Source organism: Halichoerus grypus, chromosome 9 (genome assembly GCF_964656455.1).
Source record: "Halichoerus grypus chromosome 9, mHalGry1.hap1.1, whole genome shotgun sequence".
Taxonomy (NCBI): domain Eukaryota; kingdom Metazoa; phylum Chordata; class Mammalia; order Carnivora; family Phocidae; genus Halichoerus; species Halichoerus grypus.
Genome location: NC_135720.1, coordinates 97,003,888 through 97,017,450, shown reverse-complemented (window position 1 = coordinate 97,017,450; position 13,563 = coordinate 97,003,888). Strand labels below are relative to the sequence as shown.

The 13,563-nt window shown below is 38.3% G+C and overlaps 1 protein-coding gene across 2 annotated transcripts in view; it reads left to right on the top strand.

Annotated features, from left to right (window-relative positions):
- Nucleotides 1-13,563, top strand: part of FBXO9 (F-box protein 9) — a 38,900-nt gene that overhangs the window by 7,517 nt on the left and 17,820 nt on the right. Inside the window, exons 3-5 of one of the 2 annotated variants that reach the window (XM_078055235.1) lie at nt 9,263-9,418; nt 11,580-11,637; nt 13,013-13,112. In XM_078055235.1, the coding sequence (XP_077911361.1) occupies nt 9,263-9,418; nt 11,580-11,637; nt 13,013-13,112 (314 nt within the window). The remainder of the gene's footprint in view (nt 1-9,262; nt 9,419-11,579; nt 11,638-13,012; nt 13,113-13,563) is intronic. The other variant, XM_078055236.1, reaches the window with a different exon arrangement.

The following is a 13,563-nucleotide window of genomic DNA, read 5'->3' as shown; positions in this document are numbered from 1 at the left end:
TTTCCCACTTTTTTTCTTGTAATTGATTTCTAGTTTCATAGTGTTGTGGTCAGAGAAGATGCTTGATATAATTTCAAACATTTTATTTATTTTTTATTTTAATCCCAACATAGTTAATGTACAGTATTAGTTTCAGATGTACAGTATAGTGATTCAACAATTCCATACATCACCCAGTGCTCATTATAGCAAGTACACTCCTTAATCCCCATCACCTATTTCACCATCCTCCCATCACCTCCCCTCTGGTAACCATCTCAGACTTTTCAAATTTATTGAGACGTATCTTGTGGCCTAACATGTGATCTGTCTTGGAGAACGTTTCATTTACACTTGAAAAATATGTGTATTCCGTTGCTTTTGTTTGGAATGTTCTGTATATATCTGTTAAGTCCAGCTGGTTTACTGTGTTGATTGATTTGTGTGTGTGTGTGTGTTGATTAATTTTTGTTTGTTTCCTTATTGATTTTCTGTCTAGATGATCTGTCTGTTGATGTAAATGAGGTGTTCATGTCCCCTACTGTTATTGTGTTACTGTCCATTTTTCCTCTGTTAATATTTGTTTTATATATTTACGTTCTCCTATATTGGGTGCATAGGTATTTGTAATTGTTTTATTCTTCTTTTGGATTGATCTTTTTATCTGTTTTACATTATTAAGTAGTGCCTTTCTTTGCATCTTGCTACAGTCTTTATTTTAAAGTCTGTTTTTTCTGATACATGTATTGCTTTTTTTTTTTTTTTTTGCTTCCATTTGCATGGTATATATTTTTCTCTTCCTCCACTTTCAGTTTGTATATGTCTCTAGATATGAAGTCTTTTTTTTTTCTGACTAAAACGTACAGTAAGTAAATAAAAGGTACACTTTATTGGCTTATCTCTAAATATTTCTGTCACACACTTTTTTAGTCTTACAAATTATTTTAAAAAAGAGAAGATATACTGTGAAATACTGTACGTGGAAGTTTTTATCATGAATGGATGTTGCACTTTGTCAAATGCTTTTTCTGCATCTATTGAAATGATTATATGGTTCTTATCCTTTCCCTTATTGATGTGATGTATCACATTGATTGATTTGCAAATATTGAACCACCTTGCAACCCAGGAATAACTCCTACTTGACTGTGGTGAATGATTTTTTTAAATGTATTTTTGGATTCAGTTTGCTGGTTTCTGTTGAGCATTTTTGCATCTATGTTCATCAGGGATATTTACCTGTAGTTCTCTTTTTTAGTAGTGCCTTTATCTGGTTTTGTTATCAGGATAATGCTGGCCTCATAGAATGAATTTGGAAGTTTTCCTTCCTCTTCTACTTTTTGGAATAGTTTGAAAAGAATAGGTATTAACTCTTCTTTAAATGTTTGGTAGAGCTCTGCACAGTGGCAATATTATAGCTAATGAAGTTTATCCAAGGCACAGTTATTGCTAATTAAATGTTTGGTAGAATTCCCTCTGAAGCCATCTGGTCCTGGACTTTTGTTTGTTAGGAGGGTTTTTTTGTTTGTTTGTTTTTTATTATTACTGATTCACTTTCTTTGCTAATTATCAGTCTGTTCAATTTTCTTTCTCTTCCTTTTTGAGTTTTAGTAGTTTATGTGTTTCTAGGAATTTATCCATTTCTTCTAGATGTCTGTTTGTTGGCGTATAGTTCTTCATAATATTCCCATAATTGTATTTCTGTGATATTGGTTGTTATTTCTCCTCTCTTATTTGTGATTTTATTTGATCCTTTCTCTTTTTCTTGGTAAGTCTGGCTAGAGATTTATCAATTTTATTGATTGCTTTTTTTTCCCAAAGACCCTGCTCCTGGTTTCATTGATATGTTCTGTTGGTTTTTTTTTTTTTTTTAGTTTCTTTATCATTTATTTCTGCTCTAATATTTACTATAACCTTCCTTCTGGTTTTAGGTTTTGTTTGTTCTTTTTCTAGCTCCTTTAGGTGTAAGGTTAGGTTGTTTATTTGAGATTTGTCTTGTTTCTTGAGGTGACCAGCATTGCTATAAACTTCCTTTTCAGAACCAATTTTGCTGCATCCCAAAGGTTTTGGACTGTTGTGTTTTCATTTTCATTTGTTTCCGTGTACTTTTTAAATTTCTTCTTTTATTTCCTGGTTGACTCATTCATTGTTTAGTATCATGCTATTTAACCTCCATATGTTTGTGGTCTTTCCAAATCTTTTCTTGTGGTTGACTTCTAGTGTCATAGTGTTAATGGTCAGAAAAGATGCATGGTATGACTCCACTCTTCTTGGCATTTGTTGAGGTTTGTTTTGTAGGCTAATGTGTGATCTATTCTGGAGAATGTTCCTTGTGCACTTGGAAAGAATGTGCATTCTTTCTCATTTTGCATAATTCTTTTTTCTCTTTTGTTCAGCTTGATTACTTTCCATTACTCTGTCTTCTAGGTCATTGATTCGTTCTTCTGCTTTTCCAGCCTGCTGCTTGTTCCATCAAATGTGTTTCTCATTTTGTTTATTGAATCTTTTATCTCTATGTTATTCCTTATCTCTGTGTTAGTGATCTCACTGATGTCTTTCACTCTTCTCAAGTCCAGTGAGTATCTTTATGATCATTACTTTAAATTCTCTATCAGGCAAGTTACTCATATCTGTTTCACCTAAATCTCTGGCCATGGCCTTGTCCTGTTCTTTCATTTGGGACAAATCCTTCTGTCTTCTCATTTTGTCTAAGTCTCTGTGCCTACTTCTGTGTGTTAGGAAAGTCAGCTATGTCTCCTGTTCTTGAGGGTACTGGCCTTATGAAGAAGAGGTCTTGTAGTGCCCTGTAGTCTAGTGTCTCCTGTTCCCCAGGGCCTGGTGCTTCAGGGAGTGTCTCCAGTGTGTGCTATGTGCACTCTGCTGTTATGTCCTGGCTGCTTTATCCTTCAGGCCAGTCTGAAGAGGCTCCCTTTGCCTATTATGGGCAGTATTTGGTCCATTTGGTCCAGTTTTAACCAGGTGTGCTCTGGTCTGCTTATGATATGATACCTGTCACCACTGCCACCAGAACTGAAGCCCTGCAAAACTCCTGGGTTGGGAAACATGTGGGCAGGGGTTTGCGTTGGGCTTCTAGGGGAGAAGGGGCCTGCCACAATGGGACTGAGGCAGTTGTGACTGGAAGGGTGGTACCTCTGGAGCATGGGGTGGTGGGGTTTGGTATAAGCAACTGTCCACTCTTTGCTCTCTCCTGTGTGCTAGTCTGTCTCTAGCCCTTCTCTGCAACTGCGACTCCCTCCCCACTAGAGTGTCCATGATCTGTTTCTCTCTCATGCTGTGTCTCCACACTTCTATCTTCTTTGATGTCACCTCTTCTCTACCTTTAGTTGTGGAATTTGTTCTGCCAGTCTTCAGGTCAGTTTCTGAAGTATTTAGGATGATTTGATAGTTATCTAGTTGTATTTGTGGGATGAAGCAATCCTAGGGTCCTCCTACTCTGCCACCATCTTTCAGACTCTGAAGTGAGTCTCTTGTGGGCAGCATATAGGTGGGTCTTATTTTTTAATCCATTCACCACACTGTCTTTTCATTGGAGCATTTAGTCCATTTACATTTAAAGTACTTGTTGATAGGTGTATTCTTATTGCCATTTTGTTCATTGTTTTTTGGGTTTTGTAGCTTTCCTCTCTTCCTTTTTTCTTCTCTTCCTCTCTTCCCTTGTGATTGATGGCTTTCTTTAGTGTTATGTTTGGATTCCTTCTTCTTTATCTTTTGTGTATCTATTATGGTTTTTTCATGTGTGGCTACCATGGGGTTCATTTATCACATCCTGTGCATACACCAGTCTATGTTAAGTTGATGGTCACTTAAGTTCAAATGCATTCTAAAGCTCTAACTTTTCAATACCCATTCCCTGTTCTTTGTATGTGATGTCTTATTTTACATCTTTTTAGTTTGTGTATCCCTTGACTAATTTTTATAGATATAATTGATTTTATTACATTAGTTCAACTTTTATACTGGCTTCCTAAGAATTACTCTACTACCTTTACTGTATGTTTGCTTTTACCAGTGAATTTTTTTTCTATCAATACCTTCTTTTAGTTATGGCCTTTACTTTCCATTTAAAGGATTCTTTTTAACATTTCTTATAAGGCTGGTTTAGTGGTGATGAATTTTTTTAACTTTTTTCTGTCTGGAAAACCCTGTCTCTCCTATTCTGAGTAATAGCCTTGCCGAGTAGAGTATTCTTGGTTGTAGGTTTTTTTCCTTTCAGCACTTTGATTATAGCATGCCACCCCCTTCTGGCCTGCAAAGTCTCTGCTGAAAAATCAGCTAATAACCTTATGGGGTTTCCCTCATATGGAACTGTTTTCTTTTGCTGCTTTTAAGATTCTCTCTTTATCATTACTTTTTGCCATTTTAATTATGGGTCTTGGTGTGGACTTCCTTGGGTTCATCTTGTTGGGGCTTTCTGCGCTTCCTGGACCTGGATGTCTGTTTCCCTCTCTAGATTAGGGAAGTTTTCAGGTATTCTTGAAATAAGTTTTCTGCCCCCCTCCCCCCGCCTTCTGGAACCCCTATAATACAAATTACTACACTCGATGATGTTGCAGAGGTCCCTTAACCTATTATTTTTTATTATTCTTTTTCCATTTTGCTATTGAGCTTGGTTGCTTTACGTTATCCTGTCTTCTGCATCACTGATCCATTCTCTGTGTCCTCTGATCTGCTGTTGATTCCCTCTCGTGTATTTTGCATTTTAGTTACTGAGTTCTTCAGCTATGATTGGTTCTTTTTTATATTTTCTATCTCTTGGTTGAAGTTCCCACTGAGTTCATCCACTTGTAACTCTGTTGAGTATCTTTATGACCATTACTTTGAACTCTTTATTAGGCACATTGCTTGTCTTGGTTTCATTTAGCTTTTTTTTTTTTTTGGCGATTTTTGTCTTGTTTTTTCATTTGGGACATTTTCTTCTGTCTCCTCATTTTGTCTGACTCTCTGTGTTTCTTTATATTAGATAGGTCAGCTACATGTCTTGATCTTGAAAGTAGTGGCCTTGTGTGGAAGAAGTCCTGAGGTGCCCCGTAGCTCAGTTCCCTGATCACCAGAACCAGGCACGCCATAGTGTCCACTGTGCAGTCTGTGTCTGCCCTCCTGTTGTGGATGAGCTGTGACTGATACAGGCATGCTGTGGGTGGCCTGCTGCTCTGCCCTCGTTACAGCTGGGTTCAGTGATCTGCTGCTTCCTGCAGGCGCACAGGGCAGGTTTTGCTCCTGGTGCTGTTAGATGCCCAGCTGTAGCTGCCGTGGGCTTTATAGTTGTTGGAGTCAGTCTTCATGTTGGCTGTCTGCAGTTAACTGCGATGACAGCTGCAGGCACAGCAAAGGGCAGGGCTTGCTTCCTGCACAGCAGCAAAGAGGCTGGCTACGGGAATTGACATGCTGTTGTGTGGGGTTATCACCTTTCCGATGATAGGAGTCACTAGGAGGTTTGCTGGTCCTGGCCAGGCCTGCCTGCTGGCTGTAACGGGCATAGAGCTGTTTTGGATGGGTGTCTACAAGGTGGGAAGTCTACAGGTAAATACAGCAGCCGGACATACAGTGCTACCAAGGGAGAGGGATACTGTTAGAATTAGCTCCTGCATGCATCCAACTATTCAGGCTACGGGAGGGAAGAAAAATGGCACCCACCAGTACTTTTGTTCCTAGAGAACTCTCCTGCAGATACCCGCCCCTTTGGCACATGTCCTAGAATTAATAAATGCCCTATATGTATACCCCAGCATTTTCAAAGTGCTACTTCTGTGCTATTTCCTGGTGGAGTTTTTAGTGTGCTGACCCTTTAAGGATGGAGACTCCTTTTCCAATAGCTATCTGGATCTCCTGGAATTCAACCTTACTGATTTTCAAAGCCAGATGTAATGGGGACTCCTCTTCCCAGGCCTGGTGTGGGATTTGATCCCCTCGCTCCTCTATGCTTGTGATGTCCCTCCTGCTAGTGGTTAGTCACCCTGGGGAATTGGTTCCCAGCTGTGACCCTGCCCCTCCTACCCTTTTCAAAGAGGTCTTCTTTCTACAACTAGCTGTGGGAGATCTGTTCTGCCTCTTCAGGTTATTTACAGAATTAGTGGTGGTGGATGTTGTCTTGGTATGTCCATCAGAGAAGGTGAGCTCAGGATCCTCCCATTCACCACTTTCCACAAGCAGCAGAACCAGTTGATCTATCCCTCCCTACTACTTCTAGGTACTTTGGATGATACCAAAGTATCATGGGCTCCTCATGGGCTTCTTTCCTACAGGTACACTACCTTCGTGGAACTCTTGTTGGTAACTTATGGACCCCTGAAATTCACTTGGTCTCTAAAAGGTCAATGCCTCTGAATTTATTAGCAGAAGCCCAAAAGGAGAAAAAACTTGTTCAAATGTTAACACCTTTGCAAAGGTCTTAATGCAGTATTTTGTTATATTTTGCATTGAACAAATGTATAATGCACTAATTATTTTCTTATTCTGGAAAATTTTGAAAGTGCTCACACTGAAGATAACAATAATTGGCATTATGAGGTTTGACATATGTTCCAAACAAGGCATAACTGAAAACCCATCACCTTAAAAAGATTGACAGATTTGACCACCTAAAAGTTAAAACCTCTATGTAGAAGAGACATCATAAATCAAGAGAAATGATTAGCTAGAAAAGCTATTTACTATATATTGGCAGAGGATTGATACCTACCCTCAGTATATGGAACATCCTTATAAATTAGTATGAGTGACACAAGATGGAAAGATATGAATGGACAACTAAATGGAAAAAATAATATAAATGGCTATTAAATATTTGAAGAGATAATTAGTCTCATGATTTTTGAAATACAGATTAAATCTACATTGAGATTTTTCTTAATCAGATTGGTGAACAGTGCCCATTGTTGTCCAGGCTTTGAGAACACTCAAGCAGTGTACATGAAGTGTAAATTGCTACAACTTTTTTGGAGGGCAGAGTAGCAATATGGAACAAAATGAAAAACATTCGCTTTGATCAAGCAATTTTTTTTTTTTAAGATTTTATTTATTTATTTGACAGAGAGAGACACAGTGAGAGAGGGAACACAAGCAGAGGGAGTGGGAGAGGGAGAAGCAGGCTTCCCGCTGAGCAGGAGCCTGATGCGGGGCTCGATCCCAGGAACCTGGGATCAGGACCCGAGCCGGAGGCAGACGCTTAACGACTGAGCCACCCAGGCGCCCCTCAAGGAATTCTTTTTTAAAGATTTATTTATTTTGAGGGGCGTCTGGGTGGCTCAGATGGTTAAGCGTCTGCCTTCTGCTTGGGTCCTGATCCCAGGGTCCTGGGATCGAGCCCCACATCAGGCTCCTGGGTCAGTGGGAAGCCTGCTTCTCCCTCTCCCTCTGGCTCTCCCCCTGCTCATGCTCTCTCTCTCTGTATCTGTGTCTCAAATGAATAAATAAAATCTTAAAAAAAAAGTATTTATTTATTTTGAATAAGAGAGAGTGTATGTGCATGAGTTGGGGGGAGGGGCAGAGAGGGAAAGAGAGAATTTCAAGCAGAGTACGCACTGAGCATGGAGCCCAGTAAGGGGCTGGATCTCACAACCCTGAGATATGACCTGATCCGAAATCAGGAGTCAGACACTTAACTGACTGAGCCACCCAGGTGCCCCGATCAAGCAATTTTATTTCTAGAAAATTAATCTTAAGGAAATGTTGGGGAAACTGAGTAAATATAAATGTACAAAAATGTTTATTATAGCATTGTTATATGAAAAAATAGACTACAACCTAAATATCCATCACTTGTATTGAGTAATGGTCTATTCATACAGTGAAATACACTGCAGTCATTTAAAAGGATGGGGCAAATCCTTGTGCATTGAAATAGAAAAATATTCGTTGTAATTACATTAATGAATCTTACTGAATTTATAAGCTTTATAATACTTATTTGGAATGTATCATCTAGCAGACATTCAGTGTTACCAAAGATTCCACAGGGCAGAGGTATGTTTTGTGTTAAAAGTAGGAGGGTGGGAACCAGAACTGTTCAGAATGGCAAGAAAAATTATTTTAAAAACTTACATATTTTATATATGCCTCTTCAGAAAGATCTAGGAATAATATACACAGTCGTATTGATAATGGCCTTCTTTGGGAGGAGGAGTATTTCAGGTTGGGTTCCCAGAGAACAGATTTTAAGGTAGAGACTATGATGAGGGAGGTGTACTAGGGAGTGCTTTTGGGATCCACACCTATGGAAGGCGGGCGGGGGAGAGGGAGGAAGCCAGAGTGGGCAAAGGGAGAAGTCCAGCTGCTGTACCGTCTTTTTTTTTTTTTTTTTTTTTAAAGATTTTATTTATTTATTTGACACAGAGAGAGTGAGAGAGAGAGAGAGCATAAGCAGGGGGAGTGGCAGGCAGGCAGAGGGAGAAGCAGGCTCTCTGCTGAGCAAGGAGCCCGATGCGGGACTCGATCCCAGGACCCTGGGATCATGACCTGAGCCGAAGGCAGCCGCTTAACCGACTGAGCCACCCAGGCGCCCCATGCTGTACCGTCTTAATGGACCGCCTTAGCCACTTCTTCAGGAGTTCTGAGTATGGAGGAACCAGAGCCTTTCAGACTCTTACCAGCTGTTGATCAGTCATTGGGTAGGGATCGCCTGGGAAGGGGCATGATCCTGCCTAGGCAATGCTCTGGAGGGGCTGACAGCTGAGGGCTGTTAATTGTAGCGGTCCCAGCAGGTGGGCTAATCAGTGCCTTCCTTCCTGAAGGGATCTGGGCAGCAAGGAAGAATCCATCACACAGGGGAACTTCACTTTTTCTATATTTAAAAATTTTTATTACATATATAAGAGAAAGTATTTCCTTTTTAAAAAAAAGAATGCTTTTGAAAGAAAGATTTAGGGTTCAACTACAGTATTTTTAACAGTCCTTTTCACGTCTAGTAGATGATGTATTCCAGGTAAACAAATGTTGGAAAGCTTCTGAGTTCAGCCCCCAGATGATGGCTTATATTTCCAGCTCTAACCAGAACTTGGTTTTCTGATACCGTTAGATTTTTCCCATGTACCTTTCCCATATAGACAAACCTAGGCAACTCTTCATGATTTCTTTAAAGATTTAAACAGAACGTTATTTTAGAAGATAACGCATTGAATGGATGTTAGTTTAGTAATTTAAAAAACCATGTTTTCTAGTCTTAGAATATGTATTTATGTGGAAATTGATGTTGGACCTGTTGATAAATTGTCCAGGGTTAAGCTACTCTTCCTTGATGAGCCCTAAAGTCCTTTTCTTTCCTTAGGCACAGCTCCAGATGTTCCGAGCTCAGTGGATGTTTGAACTTGCTCCAGGTGTAGGCTCTAGCAATTTAGAAACTCGGCCTTGCAGAGCAACAAAAGGCTCTTTACTGAAAGCAGCAGACACCAAAGGAAAGCAAGAACTGGCAAAAGAAGAAAAGTTAAGTATTATGGACATTGTGACAAAGTAACTTTTTTTTTCTTAATTGCACATGAGAGTTTTCAGAGTCGTAAGTAGGTGATCATTAGAGTTGTATTCTGGTGACATAAGCACATAACTTGTAAGATTTTTCCTCGTGTGCAAAAATATACTGGTATGTCCATCCTTCACTACTACTTCTAGGTACTTTGGAGGATACCACCACTCCTTATGGGCTTTCTAGAGGTACGGTGTCTTCATGGAACTGTCTTTGGCAATTTATAGATCCCTAAGATTCATTTGGTCTCTAAAATAGCGATGCCTCTGAATTTATTAGCAGAAGCCCAAAAGGGGAAAAACTTGTTCAAATGTTAACACCTTTGCAAAGGTCTTAATGCAGTATTTTGTTAAATTTTGAGTTGAACAAATGTATAATGATGCATTAATTATTTCCTTCTTCTGGAAAATTTTGAAAGTGCTTGCACTGAAAAATTTGGAATGCTATCTAATTGTTCACCTCTTTTTAGTACTTGCATGAAGTAGGCACAGCACACTTTCCATTTTTCCTGTTCCACAGAGGCTGTCATCTTTATACAGATTTTTTTACAAGCAATTTGCCATTAAGTAATTGAAATTACCATGATAACCAAAAACTTCCATATCCGTCTTGTTTTAATTTTTATTTTGAAAATAATTACAGAAACATAGGTACAGGGAAGTCATGTGTACCTTTCACCCTTTCTCCTTCGGTGATGACATTTTGCATAGCTGTAGTAAGTACCATATCAAAAAGTAGGAAATAGACATTGGTACCATGCACGGAGCTTATTCGGACCTCCCAGATTTAGAAGCACTTTTTTGTGTGCATGCATATAAATAGTTCTGTGCAGTTTTAGTACATGTATATCTTCCTGTAACCACTACCATGATCAAGATCCAGACTCTGGTAGCACCGCAGTGCTCCCTCTTTCTACACCTTTATAGTTCTCTCCCATCCCCCACTCCCTGACCATTCCTGACCACTGGCAATCACTAGTCTCTTCTCCAGTTCTCTAACTTTGATATTCAAAAATGTTGCATAAGTGGAATCATCCAGCATATAACCTTCTGAGATGGGCGTTTTTCACTCAGCGGAATTCCCCTGGGATCCATCCAAGCTTGTGTATAACAGTAGTTCTTTTTTATTGCCCAGTGGTATTGCGTGGTATGGGTGCACCCCAGTTTGTTTAACTCTTCACCAGTTGAAGGACATTTGGGTTGTTCCCGGTGTTTGGCGATTAATAGAGCTGCTGTGAATATTCATGTGCAGATTTCTGCATGAGTGTAAGTTTTCATTTCTCTGGCCTAGGAGTGCAATTGCTTGGTTGTATGTTAAGTGCCTATTTGGTTAAAAGAAACTGCCCAGGGGTTTTCCAGGGTGGCTGCACCATTTTATGTTTCCAGCAGCAGGGTATGAGTGAGTGGTCCAGCGTCTCCACAGCCTTGTCGGCCCTTCGGGTTGTCATTCCTTTTTAGCTCTTCCGATAGGCATGTAGTGATACCTCATTGTGATCTTAATTTGTATTTCCCTAATGGCTAATGATGTTAAGTATCTTTTCATGTGCTGTTTGCCACCTTTATCTCCTCTCTGTATAATATGTTGTCTTTTCTAATTGCGTTGCTTATGTTTGTTGAGTTTTGAGTGTTCTTTATTCTAAATACAGTCCTCTGTTGAGTAAGTGGCTTGTACATTCTTTCTCTCAGCCTGTAGCTTATATTTTCATCCTCAGGGTATTTTATCAAGCAAAAGCTTTTAATTTTGATGAGATCCAGTTTATCAACCTTTCCTTTTATGGATTGTGCTTTTTGGGATCAAGTATAAGAACTCTTTGCCCAGCTGTAGGCCTCCAAGATTTTTTAAATGTTTTTTCCCTAAAAGTTTTGTATTTTACATTTAAGTCCATGATCCATTTTTGAGTTAATTTTTATGTAAGATGTGAGGTTTAGGTCATGGTTAATTACTTTGCCTATGGGGGTCCAATCGTTCTACTTTTGTTGGAAAGGCTGTCCTGCCACGCATACTCATTTTTTTAAAAAATTTTTTATTGTTATGTTAATCCCCATACATTACATCATTAGTTTTAGATCACGCATACTCATTTTTAATACAGACTTTGAAAAATTGCATTTCACTGTTTTTATAGGCTCGAGAACTCTTCCTAAAAGCAGTAGAAGAAGAACAGAATGGAGCTCTCTATGAAGGTAAAAAAACTCAGGGCCCAGGATCATATGATCATGATATTTCTGAAAAACAACTCTTAGTTACTGAACAATTTTTTCTTAACTAGAATATATTTGATATATAGACATCAGTCTCCCTTTATTTGAAATTTTCTACCAAATCAAAACTAAACATTGTATTTCTATATAACGTCTTTTCAAAAAATATTGCTGTGAAACATCATATTGGTCTACATTTAGGTTTTAGTATTTATTAATTCTTCATTATTAAAGTCTTAAAAATAATTGTTTCTCATTTTAAAATAGTGTATTCTATTATGGGTGAAAACTACTTCAGAGGAGGGGAATATAAAAGATAGTTTCAGGAACATACACATTTTCTAATTTACATTTTACACAAAGGAATAATTTTCAGCTTTAATTGTCTCTTTTATTAACCCATTAAAATGCATAAACAGAGCGATGGGGCATTTTACTGTATTAGATGTGTAAGTAGGCTTCCATTTTGTGATAATAAAGCTAAAAATTGGAGCATGGGAAAAATGCTTGTGCTTGAATCACTTGAAAATATCCCCAAAATAACATTTTCAGGATTACTGCATTTTATTGGCAAGTTTCTTCTGGTGATATTTTTACTCAGATATTAAAAGAGCCCAAATGGTGAACTCCTTCCACAGTCTTCATTAGTTTGTGAGAGTCTCATCTCCATTTAGTGTACAGTAATTCACCCAGAGTAATAGAACACAGCAGAATATATTGAATTGAATAGAGTCCATCTAAGGGAAGAAGAGCTAGTTGGCTTCTGCAGTCTCAAGTTCTGTTGTATAGCTTTGTGGGAGAGATTACCAAATATCATAGCTGTAAACCACCTGGCCAGGAACTTTATAAGAAAATAGGTTTTAAAGGTTATTTAGCTAAATAATGGGCAGCTGGACTAAAGGAAGTTGGATTTGAAGGTTAAATTCAAAAAAACTCTTTATTCTACCTAGTAAGAAGCATTTGATTATCCTCAACTCTGCATCCTAGAAAGAAAAGGTTGCTTAAAAGTGTTTTTCTTGGGGCTACAGCAATTGCATTTCCAAAGCCTGAAGAAAGACAACCAAGTAAGATCACTTCTAACAGTACGAGGCTGAGGGAGAAGGTGGGAAGGGCAAACAGCAGAGAGTGAAATACGACGTGCTTAAGCTGCTATAATGTGTTAGCTTTAGAAAAAAGAAAGGTTACTTCTGAGTAGTAAGGCTTGGAAATAAGTTTGTTCACTGAACTATTGCATATAGAAAAAAGGAATTTGGCTGTTTGTAAAGAAAGTTACCAAATTAAACCACAGTTACGGGTAATCAAAGGAAATGACAAAAATGTGTGGTCATAGCTAATTTAGCTTTATTTCTTCTTTTAGCCATCAAGTTTTATCGTAGGGCTATGCAACTTGTACCTGATATAGAGTTCAAGATTACTTATACCCGGTCTCCAGATGGTGATGGCGTTGGAAACAGCTAGTGCGTATATAATTCGATAGACAGTAATACATAGAGTTTGTTAAAACTAAGCATCTTTGCCCTGTTGACTCTTAACCGTGATAAGAAGATGGTGGTAATTCTGTTAAATTACATAGTCTTTAGTATAAAGACTTGTTTATAAAGTTGTAGAAATTTTTTTTAGTTAGGGAAATTTTAAGATTAAAATATAGAAATGCACGTTTTAAACAGATATAATGAAGATAAGGTGATGAGTTTCTTTAAATAAAAGCAGTGATTATTGAAAGTAAGTTAAAAGACACATTTCAGCTTTCTGAAACCTATTTTAAAAAAGTCAAACCTATTAAAATATAATTAGGCCAAAGTTGACAAAATGTTAATAATGGTTGAAATTGGGTGACGGGTACATGGGGTTTCATCAGACTAGTCTTTCTCCTTTTTGATATGTTTGAAGCTATACATTTTTTTAAAG